Source organism: Hibiscus syriacus, unplaced genomic scaffold (assembly GCF_006381635.1).
Source record: "Hibiscus syriacus cultivar Baekdansim isolate YM2019G1 unplaced genomic scaffold, ASM638163v2 tig00110584_pilon, whole genome shotgun sequence".
NCBI lineage: Eukaryota > Viridiplantae > Streptophyta > Magnoliopsida > Malvales > Malvaceae > Hibiscus > Hibiscus syriacus.
In genome coordinates this window covers 5,193,710-5,211,542 of record NW_024062792.1, presented here as the reverse complement: position 1 = coordinate 5,211,542, position 17,833 = coordinate 5,193,710, and the positions used below count along the sequence as shown (strand labels likewise).

At 32.2% G+C, this 17,833-nt stretch overlaps 1 protein-coding gene across 2 annotated transcripts; it reads right to left on the bottom strand.

The window, feature by feature from the left end:
* Positions 1-5,318: 5,318 nt before the first annotated feature.
* LOC120133523 (4-coumarate--CoA ligase 2-like) lies at positions 5,319-16,812 on the bottom strand. Of its 2 annotated transcripts, XM_039150091.1 has the most exons (6): positions 15,578-16,812; positions 13,681-14,025; positions 13,046-13,113; positions 12,844-12,946; positions 12,619-12,760; positions 5,319-5,329 (listed from the first exon to the last, which is right to left on the bottom strand). In XM_039150091.1, the coding sequence occupies exons 1-5, from the start codon at positions 16,634-16,636 to the stop codon at positions 12,635-12,637; spliced, it is 1,701 nt and encodes a 566-aa protein (XP_039006022.1). In that variant the 5' UTR covers positions 16,637-16,812; the 3' UTR covers positions 5,319-5,329; positions 12,619-12,634. The 2 variants fall into 2 exon arrangements, with proteins under 2 accessions (XP_039006022.1, XP_039006023.1); XM_039150092.1 differs by lacking the exon at positions 5,319-5,329 and having other exon boundaries at positions 12,322-12,760.
* Between the last annotated feature and the right edge of the window lie 1,021 nt (positions 16,813-17,833).

Genomic DNA, 17,833 nt, shown 5'->3' with positions numbered 1-17,833 from the left:
CAGTTTACGCAAATCAAAATCGAATACCGCTGGTTACATACACTTTATTCAATATACAAATATCAATAAGACGAAAACTACTCTTGTAGTAAAATGATTTCCTTCAAAAGAATTTGAATGGCCACTAATACAAGTATTGATACATTTATACAACCTACAATGTCATTTTCTACCTATAATATTTTATAAAAGTATCGATATTTATCATCTACCTAGAATATCACTTTCAACCTGTAATCGGTCCCAAAATGCTTCTTTACTTCAAAAACCCTAAACATATATACTATAATAATAAAAAACTAGGGTTTCGATAACATACTTTTCAATTCGACTACAACAGCAAACAAACAAACTTCGCTTTAAAAACACCTTCTGAAATGCAGCAACAATTACTCTTCGATTTCAAAAACTCGGTCGTGTTCTATCTATTTTCAGAAGAAATTTAGCTATGCCTTTTATATTTTAACCAGATATGTTATTTATATTTAATCGATACAATTACCCAAGTCTTGATACTTTTATGTCAGGTGTCGATACTTTCGATAGGTTATTTACCTTTTTTTTTAAAGTATCGATAATTTCTTACATATACTTATTAAAGTATCGATACATTCAACATATCCGATAGTGCTCTACCGGTTTTGTCATAATGAAACCAGTTTTTTCATATTTTTATCTGTCATATTGTTATGTATCGATACATGTTTATAAAGTATCGATACTTTATAGGAGCTATTGTTTCTTTTCTTTTAAATTCCAAAAGTATCGATACTTATTTGAATGGAATCGATACATTCGACATATCTGATAGTGCTTTACCGGTTTTGTCATAATGAAACTGGTTTTGTCATATTTTTACATGTTATATTGTTATGTATCGATACATGTTTATAAAGTATCGATACTTTATAGGCGCTATTATTGTTTTTCTTTTAAATTTCAAAAGTATCGATACTTATTTGAATGGAATTGATACCTTCAACATATCTGGTATCTCTTTACTGGTTTTGTCATAATGAAACCATTTTTTTTCATATTTTTACATGTTATATTGATATGTATCGATACGTGTTTATAAAGTATCGATACTTTATAGACGCTATTATTGTTTTTCTTTTAAATTCCAAAAGTATCGATACATATTTGAATGGAATCGATACCTTCAACATATCCAGTATCGCTTTACCGGTTTTGTCATAATAAAACCGGTTTTGTAATATTTTTACATGTTATATTGTTACGTATCGATACATGTTTATAAAGTATCGATACTTTATAGGCGCTATTACTGATTTTCTTTTAAATTCTAAAAGTGTCGATACTTATTTGAATGGAATCAATACCTTCAACTTATCCGGTAGCACTTTACCGGTTTTTTCATATTGAACCCGATTTTCTCATATTTTTACCTGATATATTGTTATGTATCGATACATATTTTAATGGTATCGATACGTACCGACAAGCTAAGTTTTCTGGTTGCCAAATTTTTTAATATTTCTTCATGATTTCCAGCTACAACATTATTATTTCTCAACATTTTCGGTAGCGCTAAACCGACTTTGTTAAGTATCTTATTATGTTTCCGGTAACGTTTTATATTAGTCCGCCTTTTCTGAGACAACCCGTATCAAAGACGTCCTATCTATTTTAATTATACAATTTAACTTATTTATGAAAATGACATCCTATATATCTTTTCCTTTTTATTTTTTCTCTCAAATTTCTTCACTCAAATGATTCAATTCTAGGTAATTTCAACTTTATTTTTTCCCTTCTATTTCATCTCTTAGATGGACACGGTCATATTTTTTTAAAAAGATTTTTAACTTTTATTTCTAGAGATTTTCAATTTAATTTTTTTTCGAATATACATACTTTTGTGTGAAAAATCTATTTTATGTTCTGTTTTTTTTTTCATTTTATTTAGTTTTATGTTCTTTATTTTTATTTATTTTTATATTTAGCATGATTTTCTTAATGTTATTGTAAAAATCTGATTTGTTTTCATATGCACTAATTTATGTTTTTTAGGGATTTAGTTTTTCTAATTGTTGTAAAAATTATGCATTTTAGGCTAAACTGGAAACAATGTTGGAGACGATTATTAGTGTTATCTTTGGGGACTTTGTTACTTTTTTCAAATTGTTTTTTTTTTATTTTTCAAGAGTATTTTAGTTCGGATCGGGTTGAAGTTTTTTAATTTCGGAGTCAGAGTCGGATCAGGTTAAATAATATTAAAATCAGAGTCAGGTTGAAGTCGGTTTGGAATCTCACTATGTCGGGTCGGAGTCAAATCAAGCAAACATTCGACCCAATCTGACATGTTGCCATTTGTAGATCCATTGGAATAGTGATACATGCATCACAAGGCTCACATCAAAGGAAGAAGTAATAACTCTTCCAAATGATCCACTCGTCCAAGCATTGGAAAAGAAGATCAGAACAGAAGCAGACTTACGACGACTTTTAGAATGGGATCCTGATCTTATTTAGTCAATATGTCTTATGAAGATACGACCGTCTGTCTCTTATCTTTCCAACGGTTCTTGAATCGCATCAATCCGATATCAGGAACTCAAGATATGGCTATTTTACTGAAGACGGTGCATGCAGAAAATCCTATACGGGATTAATACGGGATTTTATAAATATTACGAATTTTCAATATTTTTATTGATTATTTGTAATATAACTTAATATAGGATGATGCATTATCTTTTAGGATTAGATTTATTATTTTATTAGGAATTAAGGTTGGGTTAAAAATATTATTTTTAGTTATTATTATTTTATTAGGAATTAGAGTTAAGATATGTTTAGTTTATTATTATTTTTTCATTAGTTATTTAGGACCTTTAGAACTCAGCCCCTATATAAAGGAGGCTTCATTAAACTTTGTAATGGAAGATTTCTTTGATTAATAATACAACGAGTGTTCGTTTTTGCAAGTGCTGATTGTCTTGTGCCTTCGAAGCTTCTTCTCCTTGAGTTCTTTCAAGTTCTTGTGAGGGAGATTAATCTTCACACTCCAATTTGACTTTTCATCGCGACTAGGAGGGTTGGTTAGAGCCATATTATCGTGTTTGCCTTTTCATTGTGACTAGGAGGGCTCGATAGGACATTATCCATCGATTTTCCACATATCCATCCACGTCATCAATCATCTTTACCGTTCACCTTCATAAGGGAGATCTTTTGATTTCTTGGTTATCTTATTTTATTTGCAATTCCTTTATCTTTTCTTTATCTTTTTCTAATCTTATTTCTTATCTTGTTTCCAGCACCAAAAAGAAACCCTAAAGAACCCTATCTATTGCCGCCACCTTCCCCATTCATCCCTTATTGTTCTTTATCGAGTCTTAGATCTTTTCTAGGTTTGATTCTTCAACAAGAGCAACGTTCATTAACCCGTCACCGCTTTCCTATCAATTGGTATCATATTTGGGTCGATTCTTGGAAAGAAGCAAGCAATCTTGTTTGTTCTTGCACACAACACCGTCAAGGTACCCCAACGGAGCTAGTTCAGAGAAGATTCATCGTTTCATGTTATTTTTATTTAATTTTAATTTAGATTCAAATATTTCTTGTTAGTTTGCTATTTTTTTTCAAAAAAAAACAAAAAAGCCAAAATTTTAAAACAAAATTGCAAACGAAAGTATTTAGGGCTGATTTTCTCCAGATATCATATTCGTCTTAAGTTTAATCTCCATTCCAAAATTCACTTCGATCAGAGTTCATTAGATCCTTCGAATACATCATTCAAGTTTTATCGGCATATTTGATCTAGAATATTGTCGAATTTCTTGAAAATTCTACAGGAGGAATTTTGTGGTGAAAATTTCCAGATTGCAACTTCATATATTGAAGATCATTCACACACAAAATCAAATTTTTGGAGATCAAGAACAACTTCAAACAAAGCGATCAAGAAAAACAGATTGTTTGAGGACTCACCGTTCAACAGAGTCTACTGGATACTACTGAAGATATTTGGTTCTAAAATTTTACAGGTGGTTTCTTGACGCATTTAAAGACATTTAAGAATTTTTCCAGAATTTTTGGACACCGTTAACCCCCTCAAAAACGTTGCTCAAGTTGATCCAGCGTTTTCTAGGTTTTCTGGTTTGGTCCCTTTTTCTTTGACTCTTAGTGCTTTAGGTTCTTTTGTTTTTCCCTATTATTGTTCTTTTGCATTATCTAACACATTATCTTCCTTGTGTTAGTAGGACTAAAGAGTTTGCAAACTTCTTCCTTCTTTGCATTCTCGTTCTCTTGGAGTCTAACCTTTGTTTGGCCTCTTAGAGCTTTTAGGTTTTTTATTATCGCCTTTGCTAGTAATCAAACTCCAATACGAACTGTGAAAGACTACTTGGTAAAGTGAGCTTTAAAGAGTACAAGATCGGCTTACTTGCCTCTCGTTGTGTTACTTTCTTGGAGTGACTTGTGAGGTTTCTTGCTTTGTTGAATTTTCTTTCTTTTATTTTTATTTTACTTTAAAATTTTCTTTTAAGTGTTATGATTTCAGAATGGGCGACAATAACAACAAGACACTTACGGCTATCTTAGCCACACTTTCCCGACTCACGACTCAAGTTGAAAGATTTGATGAAATCGTGAGAGAATGACAAGAACCACAACTGGATCTACCAAACCAGAATCCAAGACCAGACAATGCTGAACTTTTGGTACCCGGGCGAGAACAACCACGTTTCCAATCACCCAAACTCTTTACAAAACCAAAGTTCACGATCACGTCTTTCAAAGGAGAAAGATTCAGACAGGTACATCGAATGGGAAGGAAAAGTTGATCTCATGTTCTCATACCATGACTGCCCCCAAGCTAAACAAGTTCACCTCGTCACCATACAATTTGAAGGATATGCTCGAACTTGGTGGATGCAAACAAGGAAAAAGATCCAGAACTTCCAAATTCCAACAATCACTTCTTGGACTGACCTCAAACAAACCATGAGGAACCGATTCCTACCGACACATTATACACGAGAAGTTAAACAACGACTACACCGACTTCGACAAGGTAGAAGTTCAGTTGAAGATTACTACAAGGAGATGCAGTCCTTACTCAATAGGGCTAACATAACTGAAAAAAAAGAAGTCACCGTGTCAAGATTCGTTGTCGGCTTAAACTCAAACATCACTGATCTTCTTGATCTACAAGGGTACGAAAACCTTGAAGATACACTAAAGAAAGTAATGACAATCGAAGCACAAATCCAAAGGAGATCTCAAATCAGTGAACATTACCAAGGTACTTCATCCTCTTACCAAGGTAATCCTTCAAATCCTTCCTCATCTTCTACTCCATCTTCTCTGAAAAAGCCAAGAGATGACAAACCTGACAAGGAGAAAGAACGGCCAGCAAAGAATGACACACTTCCAGTCCCTAAAGATCAAATAATAATTTGTAAGGAGGTAGGGAAAGAAAAAAAAGAAAAAGTTGAGAAAGAGGCAAAAGCAAAAGAGGTCACTAGTTATAAAAGCCAAAACAATAATGAACCATGGGAGGTGAGTGAACCTAAATGTGAAAAGAAAAGAGTGACTCAAAATCTATGTGTGAGCACAAAAGAATTTAGAGAGAACCTTCTTTACAAACAACCTTGCATCCTTTTTCGCTTTAGGGAATCAATTGTTTCGATTTCTAACATTAACAAGGATTTGCCTAGTGTGTTTTCATCTCTTTTACAGGATTTTCGAGAAGTGTTAGGTGATCTACCTAACGAACTACCACTAAAAAGAGGAAAGCAATGCCAAACCAATCTAATTCAAGGTTCTATCATACCTCGTCAAACATATAATCTCGAAGAAACCAAAGAGTTGGATTTGTTACAAAAAGGCTACATCCAGGAAAGCCTTAGTCGTGATGCCATCTTAATGAAGAAACATGATTTGAACAACTCTACAGGCTTTATAGTTCGTGCACAGGAAATCCATGTAAATGATGAAATAGTAAAAGCAACACGAGACTGGCCCACACCATCTTCCATAGCCAAGAGTTGTCGAATAATATTAGGTGACCCTCCTGACGGGTTACCACCTGAAAGCCCTAATCACTATGCCATATCAATGAAGAGTCACGATTTACGGGAGTCCAAAGGTAAGTATTTTATTACTCATTTTAATGACATTGTAACATACTTCTTCTCCCTCTTACAAGGAAAGGCTCGTGAAGTTGTCATCCATGCTAAACACAACTCCTTTAAGTGTGTAACAAACCGAGGTAAGTAAAACACATTAGACGATGCACTACCACGAAGGTATACTCTTAAGCATGCTACTATTCCAAGAATTGAACATATAAAAGATGTATATCACGATAACTCGGATATTTCTGATATTTCTACCCATACTTTTAAAAGTGCTTTTAATGAGTTTTATCTTGTATATGAGTTTCCTTGTCAGCTAAACAGGTTCTACAATCCAAAAATCTCCTGTCGAGAATTCTTAATTCATGAACCACACTTAAGAGACTTAAGGGATTACTTTAACAAACCAATTGACATGTTTTTAAACACTCATTCTCACTACACACGAATAAAACCATGGAGAAATTATCTGAAGCAATCATACATAAAGCAAACAGTGGTCGACACCATGTTGAATTTCAACCTAAACATCATATTACAAGACTTGTATGCAAAATAGGATTTCAAGACTACAAGAAATCAGTTCCTACAAAGAAGAAACCTCGACTGAAACGCATAAAGACACATCACATTGATCCTGGTAAATGTTTCACAAGTTTTCCTTTCAACACATCTAAGTCTTTTTCTCTTGGATTTTCAGATTCGAGGTCGAATCCTTTTGAGGACTGGGGGAATGATACATGCACTAGAGTCCAAAATGCATGCTTCTTTGTAAAAATGTTTATACTCGAACCTATTAGAAGAACAAAGTCTCGAAGATTCAAAGCATATTTATTCGGTAAGTATAATGTGAATGAATCATTAAACGATTCTAATGTTGCTCCCTTTAATGTTTCAGATTCGAGGTCGAATCTTTTTGAAGAAAGGGAGGATGATACATGCATCACAAGGCTCACATCAAAGGAAGAAGTAATAACTCTTCCAAATGATCCACTCGTCCAAGCATTGGAAAAGAAGATCAGAACAGAAGTAGACTTACGACGACTTTTTGAATGGGATCCTGATCTTATTTAGTCACGATGTCTTCTAAATATACGACCGTCTGTCTCTTATTTTTCCAAAGGTTCTTGAATCGCATCAATCCTATATCAGTAACTCAATATATGGCTATTTTACTGAAGACGGTGCATGCAGAAAATCCTATACAGGATTAATACGGGATTTTGTAAATATTACGAATTTTCAATATTTTTATTGATTATTTGTAATATAACTTAATATAGGATGATGCATTATCTTTTAGGATTAGATTTATTATTTTATTAGGAATTAAGGTTGGGTTAAAAATATTATTTTTAGTTATTATTATTTTATTAGGAATTAGAGTTAAGATATGTTTAGTTTATTATTATTTTTTTCATTAGTTATTTAGGACCTTTAGAACTCAGCCCCTATATAAATAAGGCTTCATTAAACTTTGTAATGGAAGATTTCTTTGATTAATAATACAACGAGGGTTCGTTTTTGCAAGTGCTGATTACCTTGTGCCTTCGAAGCTTCTTCTCCTTGAGTTCTTTCAAGTTCTTGTGAGGGAGATTAATCTTCACACTCCAATTTGCCTTTTCATCACGACTAGGAGGGTTGGTTAGAGCCATATTAGCGTGTTTTCCTTTTCATTGCGACTAGGAGGGCTCGATAGGACATTATCCATCGATTTTCCACATATCCATCCACGTCATCAATCATCTTTACCGTTCACCTTCATAAGGGAGATCTTTTGATTTCTTGGTTATCTTATTTTATTTGCAATTCCTTTATCTTTTCTTTATCTTGTTTTAATCTTATTTCTTATCTTGTTTCCAGCACCAAAAAGAAACCCTAAAAAACCCTATCTATTATCGTCACCTTCCCCATTCATCCCTTATTATTCTTTATCGAGTCTTAGATCTTTTTTAGGTTTGATTCTTCAACAAGAGCAACGTTTATTAACCCGCCACCGCTTCCCTATCAAATAGCCTTCTTATTTATAATTATTAATTGTAATTATTTGAAGTTAAATTAGGTGGATTCTCAGTTATAAGAGAAGGCATAAAAAGAAGTAAAGAAGATTGTGAAAAATGTAGATAATTCAGGAGGATTCTAAGGAACGACATAGTAATATAAGGCTAAAAATGGTGCAATCGAAAATTTGAAAAGTGACTTAATAAAATAGGTTTAGCGCTATTGGTAATTTTGAATTAAGTATAATATATTAGGTTGGAAGTAGTTGAATATAATAAAAATGGCTTAACCAGGTAACTTATGTTGTCGGTAAATATCGAGACTTGTCTCAAGAAAATCCTCTCAACCTACTCTTTAGATAGTAGCCAACATATTTTATTGTAATGTGAATGAATAAGGCCACGTCAGATTAAAATCTGGTAACATTTTAAGGAAACCTAAAATATTTATTATATTAATAATATTAATGGTTTTTAACTTATTTTGTGAACGTCAGAAGGGTAACATTTAAATTTTCAACCAATGTTATTATATTAACGTATAACTTTTCCAGTTTTTAGATAAAATTTATTTTTTTGTAATTCGATTATATCGATACTTTTTCCTCAAATATTGATATTTTCGAATTTTTAGAAAAAGGAAAACGAGAATGGCATTTAAAGTATTGAACTTTTTCACCAAATTTCGTCTTTAGAATCCATTTTCCGTTTGAGCAATAGATATTAATACTGAAGAACAGAACTGTAATCGCAATTTGAAGAACAGAGAGGTATGTGAGTGAAATCATAGTTTGCATTTTTTTAATTAACGAATTTAGATGTAGTGATTAGGGTTTAATTTATAGGGAAAATATGTAAAACATTATCTTCAACTTTTTCAATATTTAAAGGTATCGATAATAATATACTCAATATTAATATTTTAAGTTTCAAAATTTTTTATTTCTTTTGGGCAAAACCTATTTTTTTAATCAAAATATTAACATAACATATCACAACTGAAATTTCTATTCAAAACCTTGACATTCTTGGGAGCAACCTATTTTACAAAAAATATGAACATTACATTGCATACCGGAACCAATTTTCTTAGTGAACCATAACATTATTGGGAGTAACCTATTTTATTATTTAAATTATTAACATTACATATCGCTACCTATTTCTTAGTGAACCGTGATATTATTGGGTGCTACCATATTTATTATATGTATTCATAACATTTTCAGGTTTTAACTTATTTTCTTATCGTGAGAAAATCCAATGCTCAATCAACTTAATGTCTGATGATATTTTAGGTGCAATCCATTTTATTATAAAAATATTAAGATTTGTGATTGCAACCTGCTTTCTTTGGAACTATGACATTCTTAGGTGCAACCTATTTTATTAATAAAAATATTAACATCACATATCACAACTTATTTCTTAGTGAATCATGACACTATTCGGTGTAGCCATAGTTATTATAACATTTTAAGCTTTTAACTTATTTTCTTATCGACTTTGATAATATTTTTAGACACAACCCATTTTATTATTAAAAATAGTAATATTACAGATTGCAACATGTTTTCTTAGTGAACCATAACATTTTTGGGCGGAATCTATTTTATTAAAAAATATTAACTATACAAATTGCAACCTATTTCTTATTGAAATATTATATTATTGGGCGCAACCGTATTTATTATACATATTCATAACATTTTTAATCTTTTAACTTATTTTCTTATTGTGGGAAATTCTAAGGTTTCATTAACTTAAACTTTGATAATATCAACCCATTTATTATTAAAAAAATAGTAAGATTCCTGATTGCAACATGCTTTCTTAGTGAACCATGACGTTCTTAAGCTCAACCTATTTTATTAATAAAAATATTAACATTAGAAATCACAACCTATTTCTTATTGAATTATGATATTACTAGGTGTAACTGTATTTATTATACATGTTCATAACATTTTAAGCTTTTAACTTATTTTCTTATCACGAGAAATTAAAAGTCTCCACCAGCTTAAACTATGATAACATTTTAGGCGTAACCCATTTTATTATTCAAAATATTAAGATTCCATATTACATCCTCCTTTTTGACTGAAATAAGACATTATTGGGCGCAATCGTTTTTGTTATATATGTTTGTAACATTTTCAGTTTTTTTATTTTCTTATCGTAGGAAATTAAAAGCCTCCATCATTTATAACTGATAAAATTTTCGGCGCAACCTATTATGTTAATTGTATTCAAACCATTTATCGTTTATAACTTAATTTGTTACCTTGTATAACATTATACTTAAACATGTTATGATACTCTGTCTGATAAGTGTTTCAGTTCCAAGCTATAATATTGTCAGTCGTGCTTTTAATCTGTCACCTTTTTTACCAGTCACGCTGTTTATTAGCCTTATTTTAGGTGCCTCACAGCATAACTCCCCAGATAATTCGTCATTAAAACTATGAAAAGATTCACCATCATAGAGACGTCACTACCTCGAGCCGAGAAAACTAGAGCTTATTCAAATGTGTCGTTATTGATGACACAGTGCCAGGTTTATATCTCTGGCACATTGTTGACCAACGAAATCTCCATGATGCAAAAGATCGTCAAGAACATTTGTCGTATATAAACATGATCAACCTCTACAATGTTTGCAAAGATCAAACTGGCGTTCACTTAGTATTGGAGCTCTGCTCCTGCGGTGAGTTGTTCAATCAGGTCATCAAAAAAATTAAGTACTCGGAGGTTGGTGCAGTGGCACTGGTGTGATATATTGAACAATTAGTAGGGGTTAACAGTGATTCATAGGGATCTAGAATTGAAAAATTGTTTGTTCTTAAGAAAAAACAAAGATTTGGTGTTGAAGATCACGAATTTTAGATTGGGTTTAGTGGATGAACTCACAAATTCAACTATCAGGTTGTTTGGATCCATTGATAGTTTTACCAGATGCGGTTTCTCAAGAGAAAATCATCAAGAAGAGTAATATTCGATTATTAGGTTATTTGGATCCATTGATTTGTCTTCTTGTTCCTTGTTGGATTTGACAATATACAATATCAATCTTTAGAAATTGAATTTTAGTTTGTATAATTGAGATTACTCAGCTTCATTTTATCCCTAGATGCATACCATCTAAGTTTTATCTTAATTTATGGTGTTATTATTTGTTATCGGAAGTTCAAAATATTTTATTATTCTTGAAATACAACATGAGTCCCTGAAAGAAGGCAAATGGATAAATGGAGTAGAGATATCTAAAGAAGAAGCAGGAAGAAGATGAATAACAATGGGGTTAGTAAGAAAATTTACTAAAAATGGATAAATTGAAATGTTTTCCCTAAACTAATTTGAATTTACAAAAATACCCATAATTAATATTTTGTCTAGAGTGTAGGGGTTAAAATAAAATTAAACCATTTTACTAACGAGGCACGTCATCAAACTAATGACATTCAACGTCCAAGTGATCAAAATTTAATAAAATGATAACATAAGTGACCAAAATTTAATAAAATGATAATGTAAGTGACTAAAACTTAATAAAACGATAACACAACTAACCAAAAAATATGTCTTTCTTTTAAATTTAGTGAGCAAAAGTGTACAAATATGAAAGGAAAGTGATTGAAACTTAATTCACGTATTATCTACGTGAAAATGATACAATTTTAATTTTATATATTATCGTGCTACGTCAGCAAACCGTTAAAGGTCTAAGGGTTGTTAACCTTCAGTGACCACATCTTAATTAAAATGAAACGAAATTGACCAAACTTATGTTTTTTTAATTCACTGAGGAAAAGTTTATAAAACTGAAACGAAAATGATCATTTCTTTAGTTTACCCTTAATTCTTTATACAAATGATTTTAATAATTAGGGAAAATCATATATTCATCATTCAACTATATTTGTGGTTCCATTTTGATCATTCAATTATTTTTTCTTCAAATCATAACTAATTTTATATTTTAATTCTGTTTTGGTCACTTGTCGTTAAAGAATTTACAATGAAGTTGATGTGTCATCATTAAGTAATGTCACATCATTATTGAAAAATTAAAAATTATCACATCAATAATTTTGTTTATTTTTTAATAAGTGATCAAGGAGAAACAAAAATATAACATTATATATAATTTTGAGAAATAGATAAATGACTAAATACATGGTTTACACTAATAATTAATATAGAAAACAATAAAATGGTAGCAATTCAAAGAATGGCTTTTTCCCCAATATAAGAGAGAACAATACAAGTTGGAACACAGAATTAATGCCCATCTAAACCAATGGCGAGGACATACACGTTGAGCCAAACTTGAAGCGACATCACTGGCTCTAATTCCCCTCTTATTACAGCACCACCTCGGAACAAATTGGTTACAGCTTACAATCATGACAACTTCATTTGAGAACAAACTTAATATAACAGAGAATTAATTGCATACTGAACTTTTGCTTTCCAACAACTATCTTGACACATTAAGCCTAAGAAAAAACAAAACCAACACAATTTTCATGGTATTTGGGTAGCAGCAATAGCCAACTTGGCTCTCAGATCTTTTCTCAAAATCTTCCCTGAAGGAGACTTGGGGATTGCATGAACAAAGTGCACCTTATGCAATCTCTTGTAAAAAACCACCTGCTTTTGACAACAAAAAGGATTATATTCTCATTAAATGAAGGCCAGTTAGTTTTGATTTCTTCATAGATATACACACAAACCTGTTTAGCAATGAATTCTTTGACAGCATCTTCGGTGAGCTCAAAGCCGTTGCACCGAACCACAAATGCAACAGGAACTTCACCAGCAACTTCATCTTTTTGCCTGTTAAAAGTCATTAGATACGGATATTCAATTATTCAAACCTGTAATAGACACTGATATTGAAGATGAATACTTGAAGAACAGTGAAAGAGTACATACGGAACTACAGCTGCATCTGCAATGCAAGGATGGCTTACAAGGAGGGACTCAAGCTCAGCTGGTGGCACCTAAATCAAAATCCAACTAAATATATTTAAAGGTTGCTGCTTTAACTAGGGTTGTAAATTAGACGAGATATATCGCGGGTTATTCGAATTTGACTAGGTTAAAGCTCGATCAACATTTAAATCGAATGAACTCGAGTCCACTAGAGTTCTTAACAAGTCGAAGCGAGCGAGCAGCTCGAAGTTTGAGTGTCAATCAAACTAAGTTTTAGAATATTTAGAGTTCAAGTTTTTTCGAATTTAATCTTGTGAGCTTTCGAGTTGAATCAAGCTTCAATTTTTTTTTTAATTCTAGTCGAGGCTAGACAATTTTAAGCTCTCGAACTTACAAGTCGAGCTTCAATTTTTTAATTTTTGATTCGAGTCGAGCTTGACAATTTTAAACTCTCGAACTTACAAGTCGGGTCGAGCTTCAATTTTTTTATTTTGATTCGAGTCAAGCTTGATAATTTTAGACTCTCGAACTTACGAATTGAATCAAATTTAAAAATACTCAAACTCGATTCGACTCGACTCGTTTAACGTCCTCACTTGAACACAAAAATGATGGAAAAGGAGAAATAGAGGTACCTGAAAGCCCTTGAATTTGATGATTTCCTTGACTCTATCAACGATGAAGATCTCATCATCATCGTCCACATAACCTATATCACCCGTGTGAAGCCAACCCTCGACATCAATGGTGGCTGCAGTGGCCACGCTGTCATTCAAATAACATTTCATGATTTGGGGTCCTCGAATGCAAATCTCCCCCGGCTGATTGTACCCCAGGGAGCACCCTGTTTCAGGGTCAATCACCTTCAGCTCCGCATTCCTAACCACCGTTCCACATGACCCTGACTTGGTTGGAAAGGGTTGTTTAGCAAACCCTAGGCACATTGACAGCACTGGTCCAGCCTCTGTCATTCCATATCCCTATATTTTGTTGCAATTTAAGCTACTTAAAATCCACTTAAAAAATCCCCATAATTCGGTGAATGTGAATGTGAATGTGAATGTCTCGCAACCAAATGATCTTAATGATTAAGGGATTTTAATAGAATGATATTTTAATATTTACTTATAATTTCTTTAACCATTAATATCGCAAACATATCCTATGAAGTAATTGTTTAAATTAGTAACCTTAAAGAAAAATAATATTTTTTCTTACTACTGGATTACTTGATAAATGTTTTAATATATATTTAATTAGCTTAGCGAGTTTATGATAAGGGAAAAGGTAGATCAATATATGGTTAAGAATATGGCATCATGATTTAGGCTTATTTAGTTGAAATTAGTTGGGCCACACTTTCTAGTAAGACCGACCATCAAGAAATTTTCCACGTTACGTTTTACTGTGTTTCATATTGATACATTACAAATTTAGAATATATAAAATTAAGAAATAATATAATTTTTTCATACTATATTTATTTTTCCAGAACCACATGGATCTAAGCCATAAATATTCACAATATTTATGTAGGCCCTAGCACAGATCACGCTGTTCAAATTACAATACTACTTTATTTTCTTAAAGTAAAACTCTCTTCAAATTTATTTTTAGAGCCCCAATTTAATTCCCCCAAAAATTATATATTTAAAATAGAAAAGGTCTATTATTAAAAAAAAATTAACTGACTCTCATTCCCATTATAATTCTCATATATAATGGGGTAAGAGGAGGTAGGATAGTAGGGTACCCCCAACACCAGGTTGAGAGCAGCTTCCATTGGAGACCTCCTAATTATGAGATGATCATTTCTTAGAAAAGGTCTATTATTAGTGCCTCTCTTTTATTAAATATAAAATCAATTTGGGAAATATAAAAAAATCGTGTTCCATCTTGTAATTTTCTTTTAAAAAATATTAGCATAATCTTACTTTTTTATTTAATGTAGAAAGTTTACCTACTTTTACCTTTATTAAATTTGCATTTGAAACTTCATAATCAATATTATAAAATAGAAACTTATAAAAAAATCAAGAGCAAACTATACTTTTTAGTATTTTAATTTTGGTATTTTATTTTAATTATCTAATTATTTTTTTAAATCATGTCTAACATTATGTTTTAATTATATTTTAATTATTATCGTTAAAAAATTAACAAAATTACTAGTGTTATATTTTTAAAAACAAAATTTAATGATGATATGATATCATCTTATGATAAGATATTTGCATAACTATTAATTTTTTAACGATGATTGATTAAAATAAAATTAAAATATACAATAGATATGATTTTAAAAATATAGTTAAAATATCAAAAACATAACAAAGATCATAGTTGATGTATTAAATCTATAGTTTATTTGAATTTTTTTTAAATACTTTTAGTAGTTAACGAGGAATAAAAGAACGGAAAGAAGATTGGATAATCCTTCTTAATTTCAAACAAAAAATCGAAGACTCGTTTTGCATGAACTTTCAGTTAATAAATGCATTAATGAAAAATTAAATAAAATAAAAAACTGACCTGTCCCAAAACTGCCTGAGGAACCCTTCCCCTGAGAGCCTCTTCCAGCTCTTTTCCGAGCGGAGCCGCCCCGGAAAGCACTACCCTGATCGAGCTCAAATCAAACTGCGCCACCACCGGATTCTTAGCCAACGCCAAAACTAACGGCGGAACCACCGCCGCTACCGACACTTTATGCCTCTGTATCAGCTCCAACAACGCCCCTATCTCAAACTTGTGCATAAACAGAACCGCAGCTCCGGCCCTGAGGGAGCACAAGAGCACGCTGTTGAGCGAGTAAATGTGGAACAGAGGCAAAACGCACAGCACAACGTCGCCTTGTTTCAGATAAAGATTCGGGTTCTCTCCATCTACTTGTTGAGCGACGCTCGTGATCAAGCTTTTGTGAGTTAAAACGACTCCTTTGGGTAGCCCCGTCGTTCCCGAAGAGAAGGGTAAAGCTACGGGATCATCGGGGTGAATCGAAACTTGAGGGATCTCATTCTCATTCGCTTCCGATAACACACTGAAATCCAAACAGTTTTCTGAAGGGTCATCGATGGTGATCACCTTGAAATCCTCGCCTATTTTGGGGAAGCTGTCATCGTTAAGCTTGTCGACGTATTGGGACTGGGTCACGACGAGTTTAGCTCGGGAAGCTTTGAACTGCTTCAAGATTTCATTGGGCGTGTAAAAAGGGTTAGCCGTGGTGGAAACAGCTCCGATCATGGAAGCTCCCATGAAAGCAAAGACGAATTCAGCGCAGTTTTGGAGGAGAATCATGATGACATCTCCCTTTTGAACGCCCAAACTGTATAAACCAGCGGCCGTCTTCTGTGCAAGCAAGTGAGTCTCGTGGAAGGAATAGACTTTTCCGGACGATCCAGATATCAAGCATTGTTTGTCGGAGAAAGAAGAGAGGTTTTGGAAGCAATAGGTGTGGAGAGGGACGTGGTTTGAGATGGGAATATCGGGGAGTTTGGATCGGAAAATGTGATGGGAGGTGGGTTCAGGAAGGGAGAGCTGTTGGTCGAGCTTTGGGGTATCGAGTTCGACGGGGTGATCGGCGACGGAGATCATGGTGAACTATGGGGATAGAGTGAAAGGAAGATGGTGAAAGGGGGGAATATAAGGGAAGAGAAAGGGAGATGGGTAGTAGGTAGAGCATATGGGGGAGAGGAGGAGGGTGAGGGAACTTAAAGGCAGAAATATGACCATCTCACCTTCAATTCCACACCAGACACCATGTACCTACCACCCTCCTTTTTGTTTTTTGTTTTATTTATATTTACATCAAGAGTTTATCCAACTCATTTTTGTTTTTTAAATTTATATTTATATAATGTTTGTTTACATAATTTCTTATACAATTAATGTTATGAATTAATCCATTATTAATTTATTTGAGGAAAATAATAAAATATATACCATCGGCACCAAATACTTAAGTAAATAAAGATACGGTTATCTTAATTTAATTATGATATTCAATTCAACTCATTAAAAAGGTTCAACGATGAGGGTGTATAGTCCAGAAGGAGAAATGTAGACTAACGTAGTTCATAGTATTTCTTTTGCTAAAAAATTTGATTGAAGGGTGTGTTGTTTTTTTATTAAGGTTATGAGATTGAGCTGTTGTGTATGTAGCATGTATGTATTGTTATGATTAAGAATAATTTTAAATATATATTACCTTATAATTATCTCAGATCATTTAAGGGAAGTGTTGTTTTTCCTTGAGGTGTTGGATTCTAATTATTGTGTTTGCAGAGGATATGCGTGTGTTGTTAATAATTAAAAAAATATTTTAAACAAATATTATATTATAATTATCCCAAACTATTAAAAAATTATGATATTCAATTTAAGTCTTAAAAATTATTGTAGCGTTAAATAGTTAAAAAAAATGTCATTTTTATTTTGATTTAATATGATCAATTTTATCATTTTAATAAATAAAATGTATTTTTGAATAATTATTAATATTATAACAAAAATTATCATTTCGTACTTTGTATAATATTTTTATAAAATATTTAAAAATATATTTGAAATAATTTTACATAAAAAACGATATAGATATGATAAAGGTTAGGAGAAAATCTGTGTCTCCAATAATTGTTGTTTGAAGTTGTTTTTCATGCGTAGTAGCGAATGGTTATGAAACTGCCACACCTTGTTCTTTATTTGATTCACTAATTCCAACTATGTTGCCTTTTCTTCAACTTGTGGAACATATTTATTTTCTTGCATTTGTTGAGTATTGTTTTGTCACTT

Excerpts from the sequence above, each read along its gene's own strand:
- LOC120133523 (XM_039150091.1), bottom strand. The coding sequence starts at position 16,636 with ATGATCTCCGTCGCCGATCACCCCGTCGAACTCGATACCCCAAAGCTC. Across the intron at positions 14,026-15,577 it reads CTCAGGCAGTTTTGGGACAG|GGATATGGAATGACAGAGGC; the intron begins GTCAGTTTTTTA and ends AACAAAATATAG. Across the intron at positions 13,114-13,680 it reads TCAAATTCAAGGGCTTTCAG|GTGCCACCAGCTGAGCTTGA; the intron begins GTACCTCTATTT and ends ATTTTGATTTAG.